Here is a 13,305-nt window from a genome sequence, read left to right on the forward strand (position 1 = left end):
TGCGCCCCATTTTGCTTTGATTCACACCATTTAGAAGCCTCTGGGCTTACCAAATAAAAGAGCCTAAAGCCACATAAGCCTAAAAGATCTTATTTCTACCAAGTCCAATTACAGCCCTAATCTCAGTCCATCGGGCTCTTTCCAGGCCCAAACTCCAGTTGCTGGGGCAGGGTTCCTCTTTTCGGGATGCAAATGCAATTGATTATTCAGGGTAGAGCTGTGTCGGACCCCGCCCATCTCGATCTGCTTAGTCCTCAATGAGAGCAGGAGCAGCCGGGCATTTTGAATGGAGCGATGGGCCTCAGGTGGGGTGGGCCCAGGCAGGCAGAGGAGGGACAATTACCTGTTGAAGCATGAGGGCCTGCTGCTGCTGGAGGAGGACCTGGAGCTGCTGAGGGCTCAGCACTTGTTGCTGGAGGATCTGCTGCATTTGCTGGGGAGTGATAACTTGAGGTGTCATCATAGCCACTGACACGGGAACCTAGAACATTAACGAAGGGTAAGTAGAAAGCCAGGGCATTGCATGCACATGGCACTCAGCCTTCCAAGGTTTGCAGACTGTCGCCAGCCCGCATCAAGAATTGACCAATTTCCCATGCCCAACACACTTAATCCAGGGGGAGGCTAGTAACAAACCCCATTTAATCTCGGGTGGAACCTGTTTTCGATGATGAAAAATAACAAGACACCCAGAAGCCCGGACAGGTGAGCCAGACGGCCTGCAAGCAGGCAAGGAGTACATGTCTCAAAAGTGCTCTGGAGCTAGAACAGAGCGATCTCAGTTTCTCGGTTAGCATGCGTCTTTGGTCAAGAAAGAGCATCAAGAAGTTAACCCTAACTAACCCTAACCTGCATTTTGTTTTAGGGAAGAAGACACTTGGGAACCAATCATTCTGCAGCTGGCGTTAATACGATCCACTTCCTCGGCGGATGGTGACTTTTCAGAATAGTCAGTGAATGCTCAGGGTAACTGAACCTTGGAACTTAGACACAGACCAGCCCTCTGATGCCTTTTACTTTCCTTTATTCTCCTAGCATACAGATGTCTCAATTCTTTCATATTATGTGTGATACCATTAAAAGCTGCTTTCCATGACATTTCAGTGACAAACAGCTACAGTGATGAACTTGATAGCATTTCATATTTGCAACTGTTAACACGTTTCTGCACGGGCATCTTTGTAAGGAACCTGCACACTGTATCTGAAAGGATGATGTCTTGTTCAGATAAAACACTGACATTAAAATGACAGGCTGTCTTGGCCAAGGTTACACAAATTGTATTCAAGCGGATACCTAATGACAATGCTATGAATTCTGCAAGCTTTCTAGAATGTAATTTAGCTATTCAAAATAATCACTGCACTTGTGTTTAATTTGCAGACTACATGAGAACCATTTTGTCAGTCCCAGTAATACAAGAAGACTATTTCATGAAAAATCACCCCCCCAATAAAAAGATAAGGAAAGGAAAAAAAAAACAATGAAAGAAAAGACAAAACCTGTATGTCTTCTAACAGTAATATTTAAGCATCTTACTTTTCTTTGGTTTCTAATCAAACATGTGACAGCAAGAAGCTAGAAGCAGTAAAGGATATACTTTGTTAAAAAGGATCTGCTGTCATCTCATGTATTATAATAAAAGGTAATAACATGTTTTGCACTTTGCCTGTGTGCCACTTAAAAAAAATCTGGCAGACAATAGCTGATCAGAAGATAAAAGAATTAAAAAATCTTTCAGGGGAGCAGTAAGCAAAAGGGAGAAATGCAATATTAATTTTATGTAATGTAATGTCTTAATATGCAGTTTATCTTGACTTTTTCACATGATTTGTCCTGTCATTTGCATAGCGAGCTCTCATTCCTAATTTCACAGTCATTATGCACTGATGTCCCGATTTCTCAGCATCACTAATTTTGATGAACTAAAAGTGGTTCCTGAAGGTCAGATTCATGTACAGTGAACATCTTCCATTGTTGTCGTGAGTATGTTTTGTGTGTGGGGGATGTTTATGTGCAACTTTCACATTGTTTGGGAACATTTAAAAAAACTTCATTAACCCAACTCTGAAAGGTCATCAATTGATTTCTCCTTATTGCAGTGGCCTCCTAAGTCTAGATGTAGATACTCTGTAATTTAAAACAGATGGGCATGTCTGAATATTTTTATATGCAGGAAGGGACAGATGTATATGAATGGATAAATTATCTTTTAAAAAAGATACTTCACAGCACGAAATATCACCAACGATTAGAAGAGTGAACTTGTATTCAGTCTAGGGCAAACACTGGGAAGACATTATCAAAACATCTACCCGTCTACAAATTAATTCCAATTAGTCTACTTTTCAAACAGAAAAAAAAACTTTTTGAATTTTTAAATATGTACTGGGTGCCAATCACTGTCTTCTGAGCTGCTGAAGCCAACATATCACAATAGAAGTTTACTTTTCCTTGAGAGTTGCATCATCACACAGGGAGGTTTGATTAAGCAAACAAAAGAACCATGTTTAAGGTTTCTTTTTTCCTCTGCGTTTCTTGGATGATGTACAATATAAATATTCTTGAGCCAAATTTCTGATGGTGATGAACAGGAAAACAGACAGGAATAGGGTGGTGTAAGATCTGAACTGGTGATGTACATGAAATTAACAGTGCTATAATAGCAATCATCAGAGAAATACTGCCTTGGTCATCATTCTTACAAGAACCATAAGGATCCTAGGCTGTGCTACGAAGGTGTACAAGCAAACTTTCAGGGGGTGACTGGACCTGCCCTGTCTTGACCAGAGTGATGGTCACAGATACAAACACACAGGGTTCTTCCGACTATACACCACAGGGAATGCAATTTTATTTTACATAAATTATACTTCAATAAAATCTATTGAAAAAGAAAAGTTTATCAGAAAAGTGCTTTTTTGACTACTGGTGATATTCTGCATCTTCTAAAATGAGAAACAACTGTGATCTCTTGAAGTCAATAGAGACAAGGAGCATTCTGGGAAAGAACTAACAGAAGCCCGTCATCCTGAAATTCTTCCATCCAGGTTACCTGCCCAGACTTAGCTTCTTTATTTTTTCCTGCTGCCATGGGTTTTCTGTTTGTTTGCTTTGTTTTTGTTTCTTCTGGGCTACCTCCAATTATGCTCAGGGCTCACTTCTGGCTCGGGGACCATATGGAGTACTGGAGATGGAACTGGAGTCGGTCATGTTACCTGTTACTATGTTTTGCAACAGCAAGATGACCAAGAGTTTCCCTTCTCTTCCCCTATGGATGGTAGGATGGAGGAGAATGTAGTTTGAAGCTACATGCAACAGACACAGTGAAAAGAGGCAGAGGCAAGAGAGTTGCATTATCCACAGCCTGCCTATAAGCTTCAGAAACACCGAATGCAGGCTGTCCACTTTTGACCCTGGTGACTTAGCTTTGACTCTCGACAACCATATTTTCACACTAGATAGTTTGGAGCTTCTGAATGAGCTAGAGCTAATTTATAAAAGTAATAAAATCAAGAGTTCCCCCAAAGTTTCTGTTTCACCATGTCCTAAAAGTAGACTATAGAAACCTTTAGCAAACATCTCCAAGTAGATGAGAAACCACTATGGGGAAGAAAAGGGGGAAAAAATTCTGAGAACTATGCAAGGCCTTAAATAGTTAAGAATTATAGCCTACATATCCACTCCCTTAACTCCCAACATTCAACTTTTTCATGTAGCTAGTCCCTACTAATACTAAGAATCAAAGGGCATGCAGTACCAGGGAGAGGCTATTATAGTCCACACTTTATTGCCCATTACTACTGAGGTCATTAGCGGCAAGAGTGATTGTCCCGGTCTTAACCTATTGATCACTGTAACTACTATCATTTAATCCTGTGTTGAATGTCTGGAAAGCAGCTAAAGGCACACAAGAGAGAGTGCTTTAGCATTGAGAAATATAGCCAAAGCTTGGAAATTACACTTTGATTCATAAAATCTAGCCAGTGGTTTAAATCAATAGTATTTAAAACAGTCATGTGAGTTTTTAACTACAGAACTCTAATATTTATGATCCCGTGTTTGAGAGTATGCAATGAAAACTAACCCCCCTCCCAACCCCAAAACCCCCTGCTTCTCTGCCATCTACCTTACCATCCTTGAGATAAAAACATTAATTTCTCGTGTTTTGTGTGCTACAAGGCTCGTGCCTTAACTGGGAGTTCAAACTAATTTCTGATTTTTCTCCAATGACAATTTAAATATAATGCCAAAAAAAAATTATATCCTCGATGCTGTAACTACCTTAACTGTTTGACTATATAGAAATGAGCATGTTTTACGAGTTAACAATGAATCATAGAAGCAATTTATGAAGAACTAGAATGATTCTGTCTAGCTGCCTTCAGGGATCAGAAATTCAAATTAAACTTCTGGCAGACATTTAAAGAATGCGAGCATACAAAACTGCATTTAAACACACACACACACACACACACACACACACAGAGTTAACACTCTTTCAGTTGAGTTTGAAGAGGAAATCTCGAATTTAAAAAAAATAACATAGGCATGCCGCATGATACACTGTTGACTGATATCAGTTGGGTGTGGCCCACCCCAGGTGCACACAAACCTGCCGAAATGGCAGAAATACAGCTGTGCTTGGGACATCGGTCCGCTGCCGGTACAGGCCTGCTGCTCCCTCACTACCAGCAACTGGGAAATGTCGTTAGCACTAACAAGTGCTGTTAAAACCTCATACACTGCTGTGTTAACTGTGGACTGATCCAGCGTTTTCACTTCAAAACAACTTTATGCCATCCGAAGGCTATTAAAATAACATGCCTTTTTTTTTCTTTTATTCCCATCAGGGAAAGGTAGGTGATGGGAAGGGGGAGGAATCTAAAAAGCAAACAAACAAATACAAACACCCATAGAAACAATACTTATTTCTAATCTAGGAGACAATTGGAGGAATTGGGTGGGAGGGGAGATGACACAATATAAATACTGAAAATAACGCTATCATAATTTTCTTTCTTTTTAGTTTATACTCACATTAACTACAAGTAAATACTGCCTGGAATGAAATGTTAAATATTGAATACATCAGCATCTTCTTTGAATGGTTATCTTCACAGATAGTAATAGTTAAGAGAAAACTGTAAATACCCATTAATCTGGATTGATCACTTAAAAACTATTTTTAATCTCTGGTTATTTGGTATGTGTATGTCCCAGAAAGCACAGGTTCATTCTAAACTTCAGGCTGGCGTTTAGATGATAACTAAGTTAAACAGTGTAACCTGGTGCAGCAAATAACAAAAGCAAAACATTAAACCAGAAGGCTCCAGAACCCCACAACAAAACAAAAATGGCTCCATAAAAAAGAGGGGGGGCCAAAGAACCCTAATTTTACATGACCATAGGGAAGTGAGCCTGTCTAAAAGAAAAATTTTGTCACTGCCCCTGTCTACAAAAAAACAATTTTATACCTAATATACCTAAATATACCTAATAAGTCAATGGATACAAGTAATATATTGGCAAACAGAAAAGTTGAAAAGCACCTATCTATTTCCCCCAAGGAATTTAGAAATACACACACACACACACACACACACACACACACACACACACACACACACCAAGCAAGGTAGTTGTATCATAAAGGAAAGAAAATATATTTGACATAATATTTCAGTCCTCAAAAAAAATTTTTTTAAAAAGCATGCTATTCATGTGTATAGTTCTGTTTCATTATGGAATTCTGCTTTTTGTATAACTCTTTTAGACTTAGCTATTTTGCCACAATACTGTACAAAGCATTAAGGCAGGTAATGGTTATTATATTAATGCAAAATCATCTAAGTAGTCAGTCATTAGCATAACTGTTCTCTCAGTAACAATACAACCACCTATTAAAATTTAAGGAAAAAAAGGAGCTCTTTAAAATGCAATTAGCATTTCATTTTTTATCATTTGTTTATTACATTCTATCAAAAAGGGCTATCTTTCTTTTAGGAAGAATTGCATGACCAAGACTTCACTGCCAATCATGAGTTATTTCAGGTGATCAAGCCTAAGAATCCGTTTCTAGCGAAGGTCTCCTAGCCCTTCTTTTGTCTTTAAATTTGAAAAAGTGGCATAAATTCATATTTGTTTACAGCACAGGCATTAGTGGAGTCTCAATTGCTCTCCTCCAACATTTCCCATGCACACAAGGTTAATCCACTAAGTGCCAGCATAATTGTTTTAGCTCTAATAAATATCAGCTTCATTTGCATAAAAATGTAAAGTTTACATAAATTAAATCACTTCTCCCATTAGTGACTGTTAAATACAGGAAACAATAGAACTACACATGAAAATAATCATCCAATAAGCATGGATCTTTTCAACTTAGCAACTATTATTATTATCATCATTTAAAATCAAGAAAAAAAACCCTCCTCCTTCCTTTCTCAGTCATTTTCCCCAGTAGAAGGGGTAGAAAACAGCTTAGTGCATGTGAATCAAACCTGCTATGACATTCTCTAGTTACAACAACCCCCCAAAATTGTTTTTAAGTGCTGCAAACAGGAATCTCAGAAAATAATCTGTTCATAGACCTTTAGTTCTTGGAGAAAAGGAAGAGACCCTGCTAAAATGAATTATCTTTAAACTGAATCAATATTCAAAAAACAATGACCAAGATAGCAACTGTAACAATACTATTTATCTCATCCATAATTTAAATAGGGAAAAATAATTTGTAGATAATGTTGTAGCTCAATAGATAGTTAAATGAAGTAATATAAAATGATGATCTTTTGCCCAAACATTTTTCTGAGTTAAAAGATTATATTCAGATTTCTGCTTTTGTAAGGCTTAAAAAATATTGCAAGGAATCTATGGTGCAAACATGCATATTTTCCCTTATTATTGAAATATTGTGGGGGAAAGTAAGAAAAGAAGTAAAACTGGATTCAAGCTTACAGGTAGGCCAAAATTTGATCATTCCAAAGTTTTTAAAGGCCTTCCTTTGGGTGCAATCATTATTTATGTTGTTGTTTAAAGAATTACAACTTAAGTTTCTCAAATTGTTCAGTTTCTCACGCCTATTTCCAACACCTTCACCTTACACATCACAGTTAAGCTAAAGGGTGCAAATTAGATTCTAATGAGAAAACATCAGTTGCTTCTTTGACAATCTCACCATTCACTGATTTATTTCTAATGAAGCCAAAGCCCAACCAAAAGCTCCCTACATTTGAAAGGTCAAAATGCGTTCAAATATGCCTACTAAAATCAAGGGCAATGGGAAACCCATAAGGACCCATCTTATGAAGTGGTGTGACAATTAGAGCCATTGTACAAAAAGCCATCTTCAGGAAAAAGTAAGAGAAATTAAGCTGCCACAACCGTAACAGGTTAGATGAAAAAAAAAATCAAAATTTAATGCATTCTCCCCTGTGTCATCTTGTTTTGTCAAGACATCAAATAGAATTGGGAAGTACAAAATAACAAGCCCTTGAGAAATCACAGAAGCCGACCTTTTTGATGTTGTTGATTTACCTTGTTCTCAGTTATTTGAACAATGATGTTTTAAGATTTAAGGGTAAGATAAAGCTCAAAAATTAAAACATGATACCAAGATATTCTTAAAAAGTAGACCCCAACATACTGCTTGCATCTTTATTGATTCGTTTCTTTAACGGTATTTGGAAATGAGGCACAAAGTCTTCCACATCCATTTCCCTCAATCTACATTAATTTCTCTTCAAACAATTACCTGGTTAACAGAGTGACTCAGAAGATTTTCCTAAATCCTAACTGTCCAGTTAGCATTACCGAATAATTCAAGTTCCCCAAATCTGCAAAAGGCTGCTTAGCTAAAAGGCACTTGGCTTTCTTTTCTTTTTTCTTTCTCCCTTTTTTTAATGAAAGAAAAGCTGAATGCAGAATGGCAGTTATGAAGAAAGTACTACAGACACTAAAATGACTAAAATAAATGTCCAGAAACATGCTGAAAAAACCTTTTCATCAATAAAAACAAATTTAGCTTAGAGAGTTGAGACTCTTTCCCAAATTTAGCCACAAAGGTATACATTCTTCTTTAAGCACAAGAGAGCTAAAGCTTCTGAGCAAATTGCATCTTGCCTGCTAGGATTTTTATCTATCAAAATTATAGACAGATATAATTATTATAAGCAATACAAGATAGCTTTCCTCGATTTTTATGTGTATATAGCTGACTCTGAGAGCAAATACAGAAGCTAATAAACACAGCAGTTAAAAAACATCTGCTTTAAGAGGCATTAAAGGTAAATAAACTGGCATAAGCACCAGTAGAATTTCTAAAACCTGCACTAGTTAATATTATTTAAAAATTTCAACTCCTTGTCATCAAATTCATGAGCTGCACAAAGAGACACAATTTATGTATTTACTTACTCAAACCTTTCATGGTCAACTGTTGCTGAATTACGCTTTGCTTACAAATCACAGAACTACCTAAAGTGGCTCCTAACTGACTAGAACATTTGCTCAGCTCAAAGAACAGAGTTTTAAGTTTCTCTTTAGTGACATCCACCTACAAGTAAGCCACATAATAAAATTAATTTGTCCAACCTTCTCTTCTTGCCAATTTAAATTTTATTCCAGCTGAGAAACTGATGACAATATTCTCTCGCGTGATCCTATCAGAAACAGTAAATCACACACAACTTCTGCCACATTAGACAGCATAAATCTGTAATTTCATTTCTTTTAATTAATCTGGATTTTAATATGACTATCTTTCAATTTTGTGAGGTTGGTTGAAAAGTTGCAGAACTGGTGAGTGTCAGGAAAGAGTTTATCTTTCATATGACAGTTCCTGACAACGTGCAAATACAGGGCAGGGATGCTGGGGGGGGGGGGGGGTTGTTTTTCAGGTACATTTAACTGCAAACAAACAAAAAGAAAAATCAAGTCAACCATTCCTATCATAAGCCCTCTGATGATTTATGGTTTACCAAGTGAGCAAGGTTTCGCAACACTGCATGCCTTTAGATGCATTATTTCAGCTAGTTGAGATTTAATTAAGATCACAGCCTCTAAAATCCCTGTCAAATGAAAATCCCAGAGAAGACAATACACTATATATCCTCATGCAGAATGTTTCCATTCCATCCTCTGGAAAAATATGAGTTCATCCACATTTCTATGACTGCAGACAAAAGTTCTCTAATTTTTCTTTTGACACTTAGGTTGTTTTCTATTATATGTCATGAGATCATTCCCTTCCAGGGGAGGAAGGAAAAATCGAGAGTGAAACACACTGCAGAAAATGCACTTGACATTATTATCCGATATTATCATAGCTTAGCTATGATGTCATCACATTTTCATATCATCAGCCCATGGCTTAGAAGAGTTTCATTTAGCAAAATATGTTTGTTTAAAAGCAACACAAATGGGAAGCCTACCTTCCTTAAATTACTCAGATTCAATAACTGAATGTTATGCTCATGTCCTTAACTGATTAACTTTCTGTCATATGGGAAGAAAGTTCTTTAGGGCAAACTGGAGAATACAAAATCCCATTACTTTCATTCTATAAGCAGTCCGTGGTCCTTAGGGTGAAAAAAAATGAAAATAAATGAACATTATCTTCTTCTGGAGTGGTACTGACTCACACATTTCTTTTTTTAAAAGAAAAATGTATGATCCATTGGCCTTTTACCTAGTGCAGGGTATTTTTATTTGCATCGTCTTAATATTGGGTTGCTTATCTCATGCTTTAGAAATGACAGGTGCTTGCAGTCTCCTCTTGACAGGCCACTACACAAATAACTGTCTTGCCTGAAAGGGCTAATGCAGTACTAATGAACAATAAATCAACTTTGATTATCAAGTGTCAGCCCAATCCGTTCTCAGTTCAGCTCTATCACATCCCAGAGTAAGTCAGCCAGTGTCTCTGGGTAGGCAGTCTGTATTTTGGTTTCATTTTTACACACTTTTCACTGAAATGTGTCAAGCAGCTACAATGAATCACATAAATAGAAGGACCTTTTTCCATGTACGAGAAGGTATCAATTAGCAAGGGTGCTTCTGTCCTCATTCGATTTACTTAGTGATTTACTTAGTAACACTCGAGAAAGCCTCAATTCTTTGATTCTTTTCAGCAACAGTAACACATCAAATCCCACACTAGCCTCTTAAACGTGATCATGTTTGAAGTCTGTGACAATGACATGCGAGCTCAAAACAGTTTTTACCTCCCTTTAGTTTCATATATACATTCATCTCGGAAAAATGTTACAAACACACACACAACAGTGCAGGGTCCCTTTTAAAACAAAAACCTCTCTTGCTTTAAACTTAACCCCCAAATGCCTTCCTTAACACTGACTTCCTAATGATAAAATAAATGTAACTTTTTTTCTTAAGCAGATTAGTCATTGATAGTATGATTCACATTTCCTGTTATCAGGCTTAATTTTTTCCCCCAAATGTGTCACTTTCAGAATGTTGGAATCTATGGAAATTAGGTGATTTGCATTTTCAAATTGGCTTGATTAGAACATTTGGTCTGCGTGGACAAGAATATAAAATGATCAGATTTTTTACTTGTCTGGCTGGCAGGCCGTGAAGGAGTTAATACCAAAGAGGAAGAGTCTATACGTATGTACTTTGCTCTAAAACTTTACCACCCACTTCCTAAAGATCCCTGTCCCTCCCATCAAGTCACTTGGAGGTGGTGATGGTGGGAGGTGGGGCGGGGGGGGGGTCTCTCTTCCACTGACCATCTTTCAGGCAGTTGTGACAGATGCGATAGCGACATTCAGAGCCAGTTCAAATGCAGGCACCCGGTGACAATCCCAGTCCCTTGCGAGTTCTAAGCCACCACCACCCCCCTCCCACTTGCTCACTACTTAATGAACTTGCCCAGAAGAGGAGTCTCCGACCTGCCCGCCCCGAAGGGTCGGTCCCCTGCGCTGCAGCCCCCCACCCCGCCCTCCACCCGCGGTCGCCCTCGCCGTGTGTGAACTCCCTTTGAATGTGAACTGCTAAACTGAAAATAGCTGCGACGAATATAGCAACAAACTATCAGAAGCAAAGCAACCTCCACATGGGTTACGCGGCGACGGAAGGCTCCTTGTCTACTTCACACGCGCTCCCAAGTGCCATAAATCACACCCGCGACACGTCCCCCCCCCACCCCCCGCGCCAAGGGCGAGACTCGGGCGAGGGCTCCGTCACCCCCGTGGCTGCGAGGAGGGCCAGGCCAGCCCCAGAGGCATCGCCAACGAGGGAGCGAGTGCGAGCGGGCGCGGGTGCACGGGCGCCCCACGAGCAGGACTTCCTCCAACTCTCAGCTACACCCCACCCAGGAACATTTCAAAAGAGCGAGCGAGCGCGGGGGAGCAGGCGCCCCAGGACGCGCGGGCCCGCGGCACCCCTGCGCTCCCTCCCCGCCTCCACCCCGGCGCAACTCCCACCCAAGTTGGTCAACAGCGAAGGTGCTCGTTCGGGACTTATTTTTCCCAACTTCAAAAATTAGAAAAAAAAAAAAAAGACGCCACCGGCACCGCCGCCGCCGCCCTCGGGCACTCCTGCTCCCCGGCCCCCTACCCCCGCCCCCGCGCGCCTCTCCAGCCCCCACCCCCACCCCCCGAGAGGCCCCGGGAAGCAGGTCCCGCGGAGCCCCGGCTCGCCGAGCGCCGCCGCGCAGCCCGATCGCGGGGACCCACCTGACACTCTCCATGTAGCCGCCAGGCGCGCGGAGCCGGGTCGGGGCGCCCGCGCGGGCCGGGCTGGGGTCCGGCGGCCTCGGCGTGCAGGCGGACTGCACGCGCGCAGGGGCGCTCGGGCTCGGGGCTGACAGACGCGCCGCCGCGCCCACCCGCCCCGCCCTGCTCCACCAATCACAACCCGCCTCTAAACACCCCGCGCCCGCCGCGCCGCGCCGCGCCCCACACAATGGGCTCCGCGGCCCGCGCCCCGCGCCCGCGCGCCGCCCGGCCCCCCTCCGCGCGGCAGGTGAAACCCCGCGCCGGGCCGGGCCGCTTTTGTCTCGAGAGCAACTCCACTTAATTGCTCTTCACCCGCTGACCCGCCGCGGGGCCGGCCCGGCGCGCGGCGCGCGGCGCGCTCCCTCCGGGGCCCCCGGCGCGGCCGGGCTGGGGCGCGGGGCGGCCCGCGGCGGCGGCGGCGGCGGCGGGGACCCCCGCGCTGCGTCGCGCGGACCTGGCGGCGGGGCCCGCGCGCTGGGGCCGGGGCGCACCCACCGGCTCCCGGCGAACCGCTCCGCGCCGCAGGGGGCTGCGGGGCTCCGCGGAGCGCTTTCCTCGAAATCGGCCTTTGCGGGAGAACTTTCGCTTCACGCTGGGGGTTTAACTAAGTCTTCGCCGCTCCTGGCCATCCCGACTCCCCGCTTTTTATTATTTTTTGAAAACCCCTTTCTTTTTTCTTTTTTCTTTTTATTTTGGCCAAGAGTCGGGCTCGCTCAAGTGCGCGGTGTACGCAGAGGAAAACTAACCCGACACGGGGGTTTGAAATAAATAACAGCCAAACGTGCCGCCTTGTCGCTGAACCAAGCCACTTCCCCTCTAAGGCGACAGCTGCTAGAGAAAGCATCTGCCGCACGTTCGCAAAGAAATAATTCTTTAAATTCCTTTCTTATTTATACAACAACACCCCCGACAAAAGCTACTCTCAATAAGCACTTTAAGATGACTTCTATCAAAAATAGTCACTTCTCTTTAGGACTATTTAAAGCCGAGTGGAGTGTTCTTCAGAAAGTCACCAATATGCTAAACTTTGTTGGCACAAGTGGCCCGGCTGAAGTGCCAGGTTAATTTAGTCCCTTTCGGCAGTTATAGAGAGCACCTCTTTCTTGCTATCTTAAAATTTAGAGAAAAACGTCTTGTCTTATAAATAAACAACCTCTTAAGATTTTCTTATTTTTCTCAAAATATTTGTGGAAAAGGCATAAGATGACTGCCTATTTTCTCTCTCAAAGGAAAATCAAAAAGGTCAAAAGTTTTAGTTTTACTTTAACGTATATTTTTTTCTATTTGAGATGCTAATGCAAGTTACTACAAACCAGAGAGCGTATTGATAATACCTCCAAGCCAGCAAATGTCTAATGTCAGTAAGGGGTGGGGGTGGGGAAGCAATCTCCCTATTAATCAGTCTGCAAAAGTCATAAAGCCCAGTCCACTTGTCAACCTAGGATCTGACGTTCAAGGAGTGAGCACAGATCCTCTCCACCCTAACTTGTTTTTTGTCACACAAATTTATTAATGGATTTTTCAGGTCACAAAAATGTGACCCCACTCTTCATGAATATTC

At 41.7% G+C, this 13,305-nt stretch overlaps 1 protein-coding gene and 1 long non-coding RNA gene across 8 annotated transcripts in view; one reads left to right on the top strand and one right to left on the bottom strand.

The window, feature by feature from the left end:
- FOXP1 (forkhead box P1) overlaps nucleotides 1-13,305 on the bottom strand; it is a 793,034-nt gene that overhangs the window by 104,756 nt on the left and 674,973 nt on the right. For all 7 annotated transcript variants that reach the window (XM_055137067.1, XM_055137065.1, XM_055137064.1 and 4 more), the window contains exon 7: nucleotides 344-481. In XM_055137067.1, the coding sequence (XP_054993042.1) occupies nucleotides 344-481 (138 nt within the window). The remainder of the gene's footprint in view (nucleotides 1-343; nucleotides 482-13,305) is intronic.
- LOC129404432 (uncharacterized) lies at nucleotides 364-1,096 on the top strand. Its single transcript, XR_008629862.1, has 2 exons — nucleotides 364-499; nucleotides 866-1,096. It is a non-coding gene; the product is annotated as an uncharacterized LOC129404432 (long non-coding RNA).

The sequence above is a fragment of the Sorex araneus genome, chromosome 4 (genome assembly GCF_027595985.1).
Source record: "Sorex araneus isolate mSorAra2 chromosome 4, mSorAra2.pri, whole genome shotgun sequence".
Lineage (NCBI taxonomy): Eukaryota > Metazoa > Chordata > Mammalia > Eulipotyphla > Soricidae > Sorex > Sorex araneus.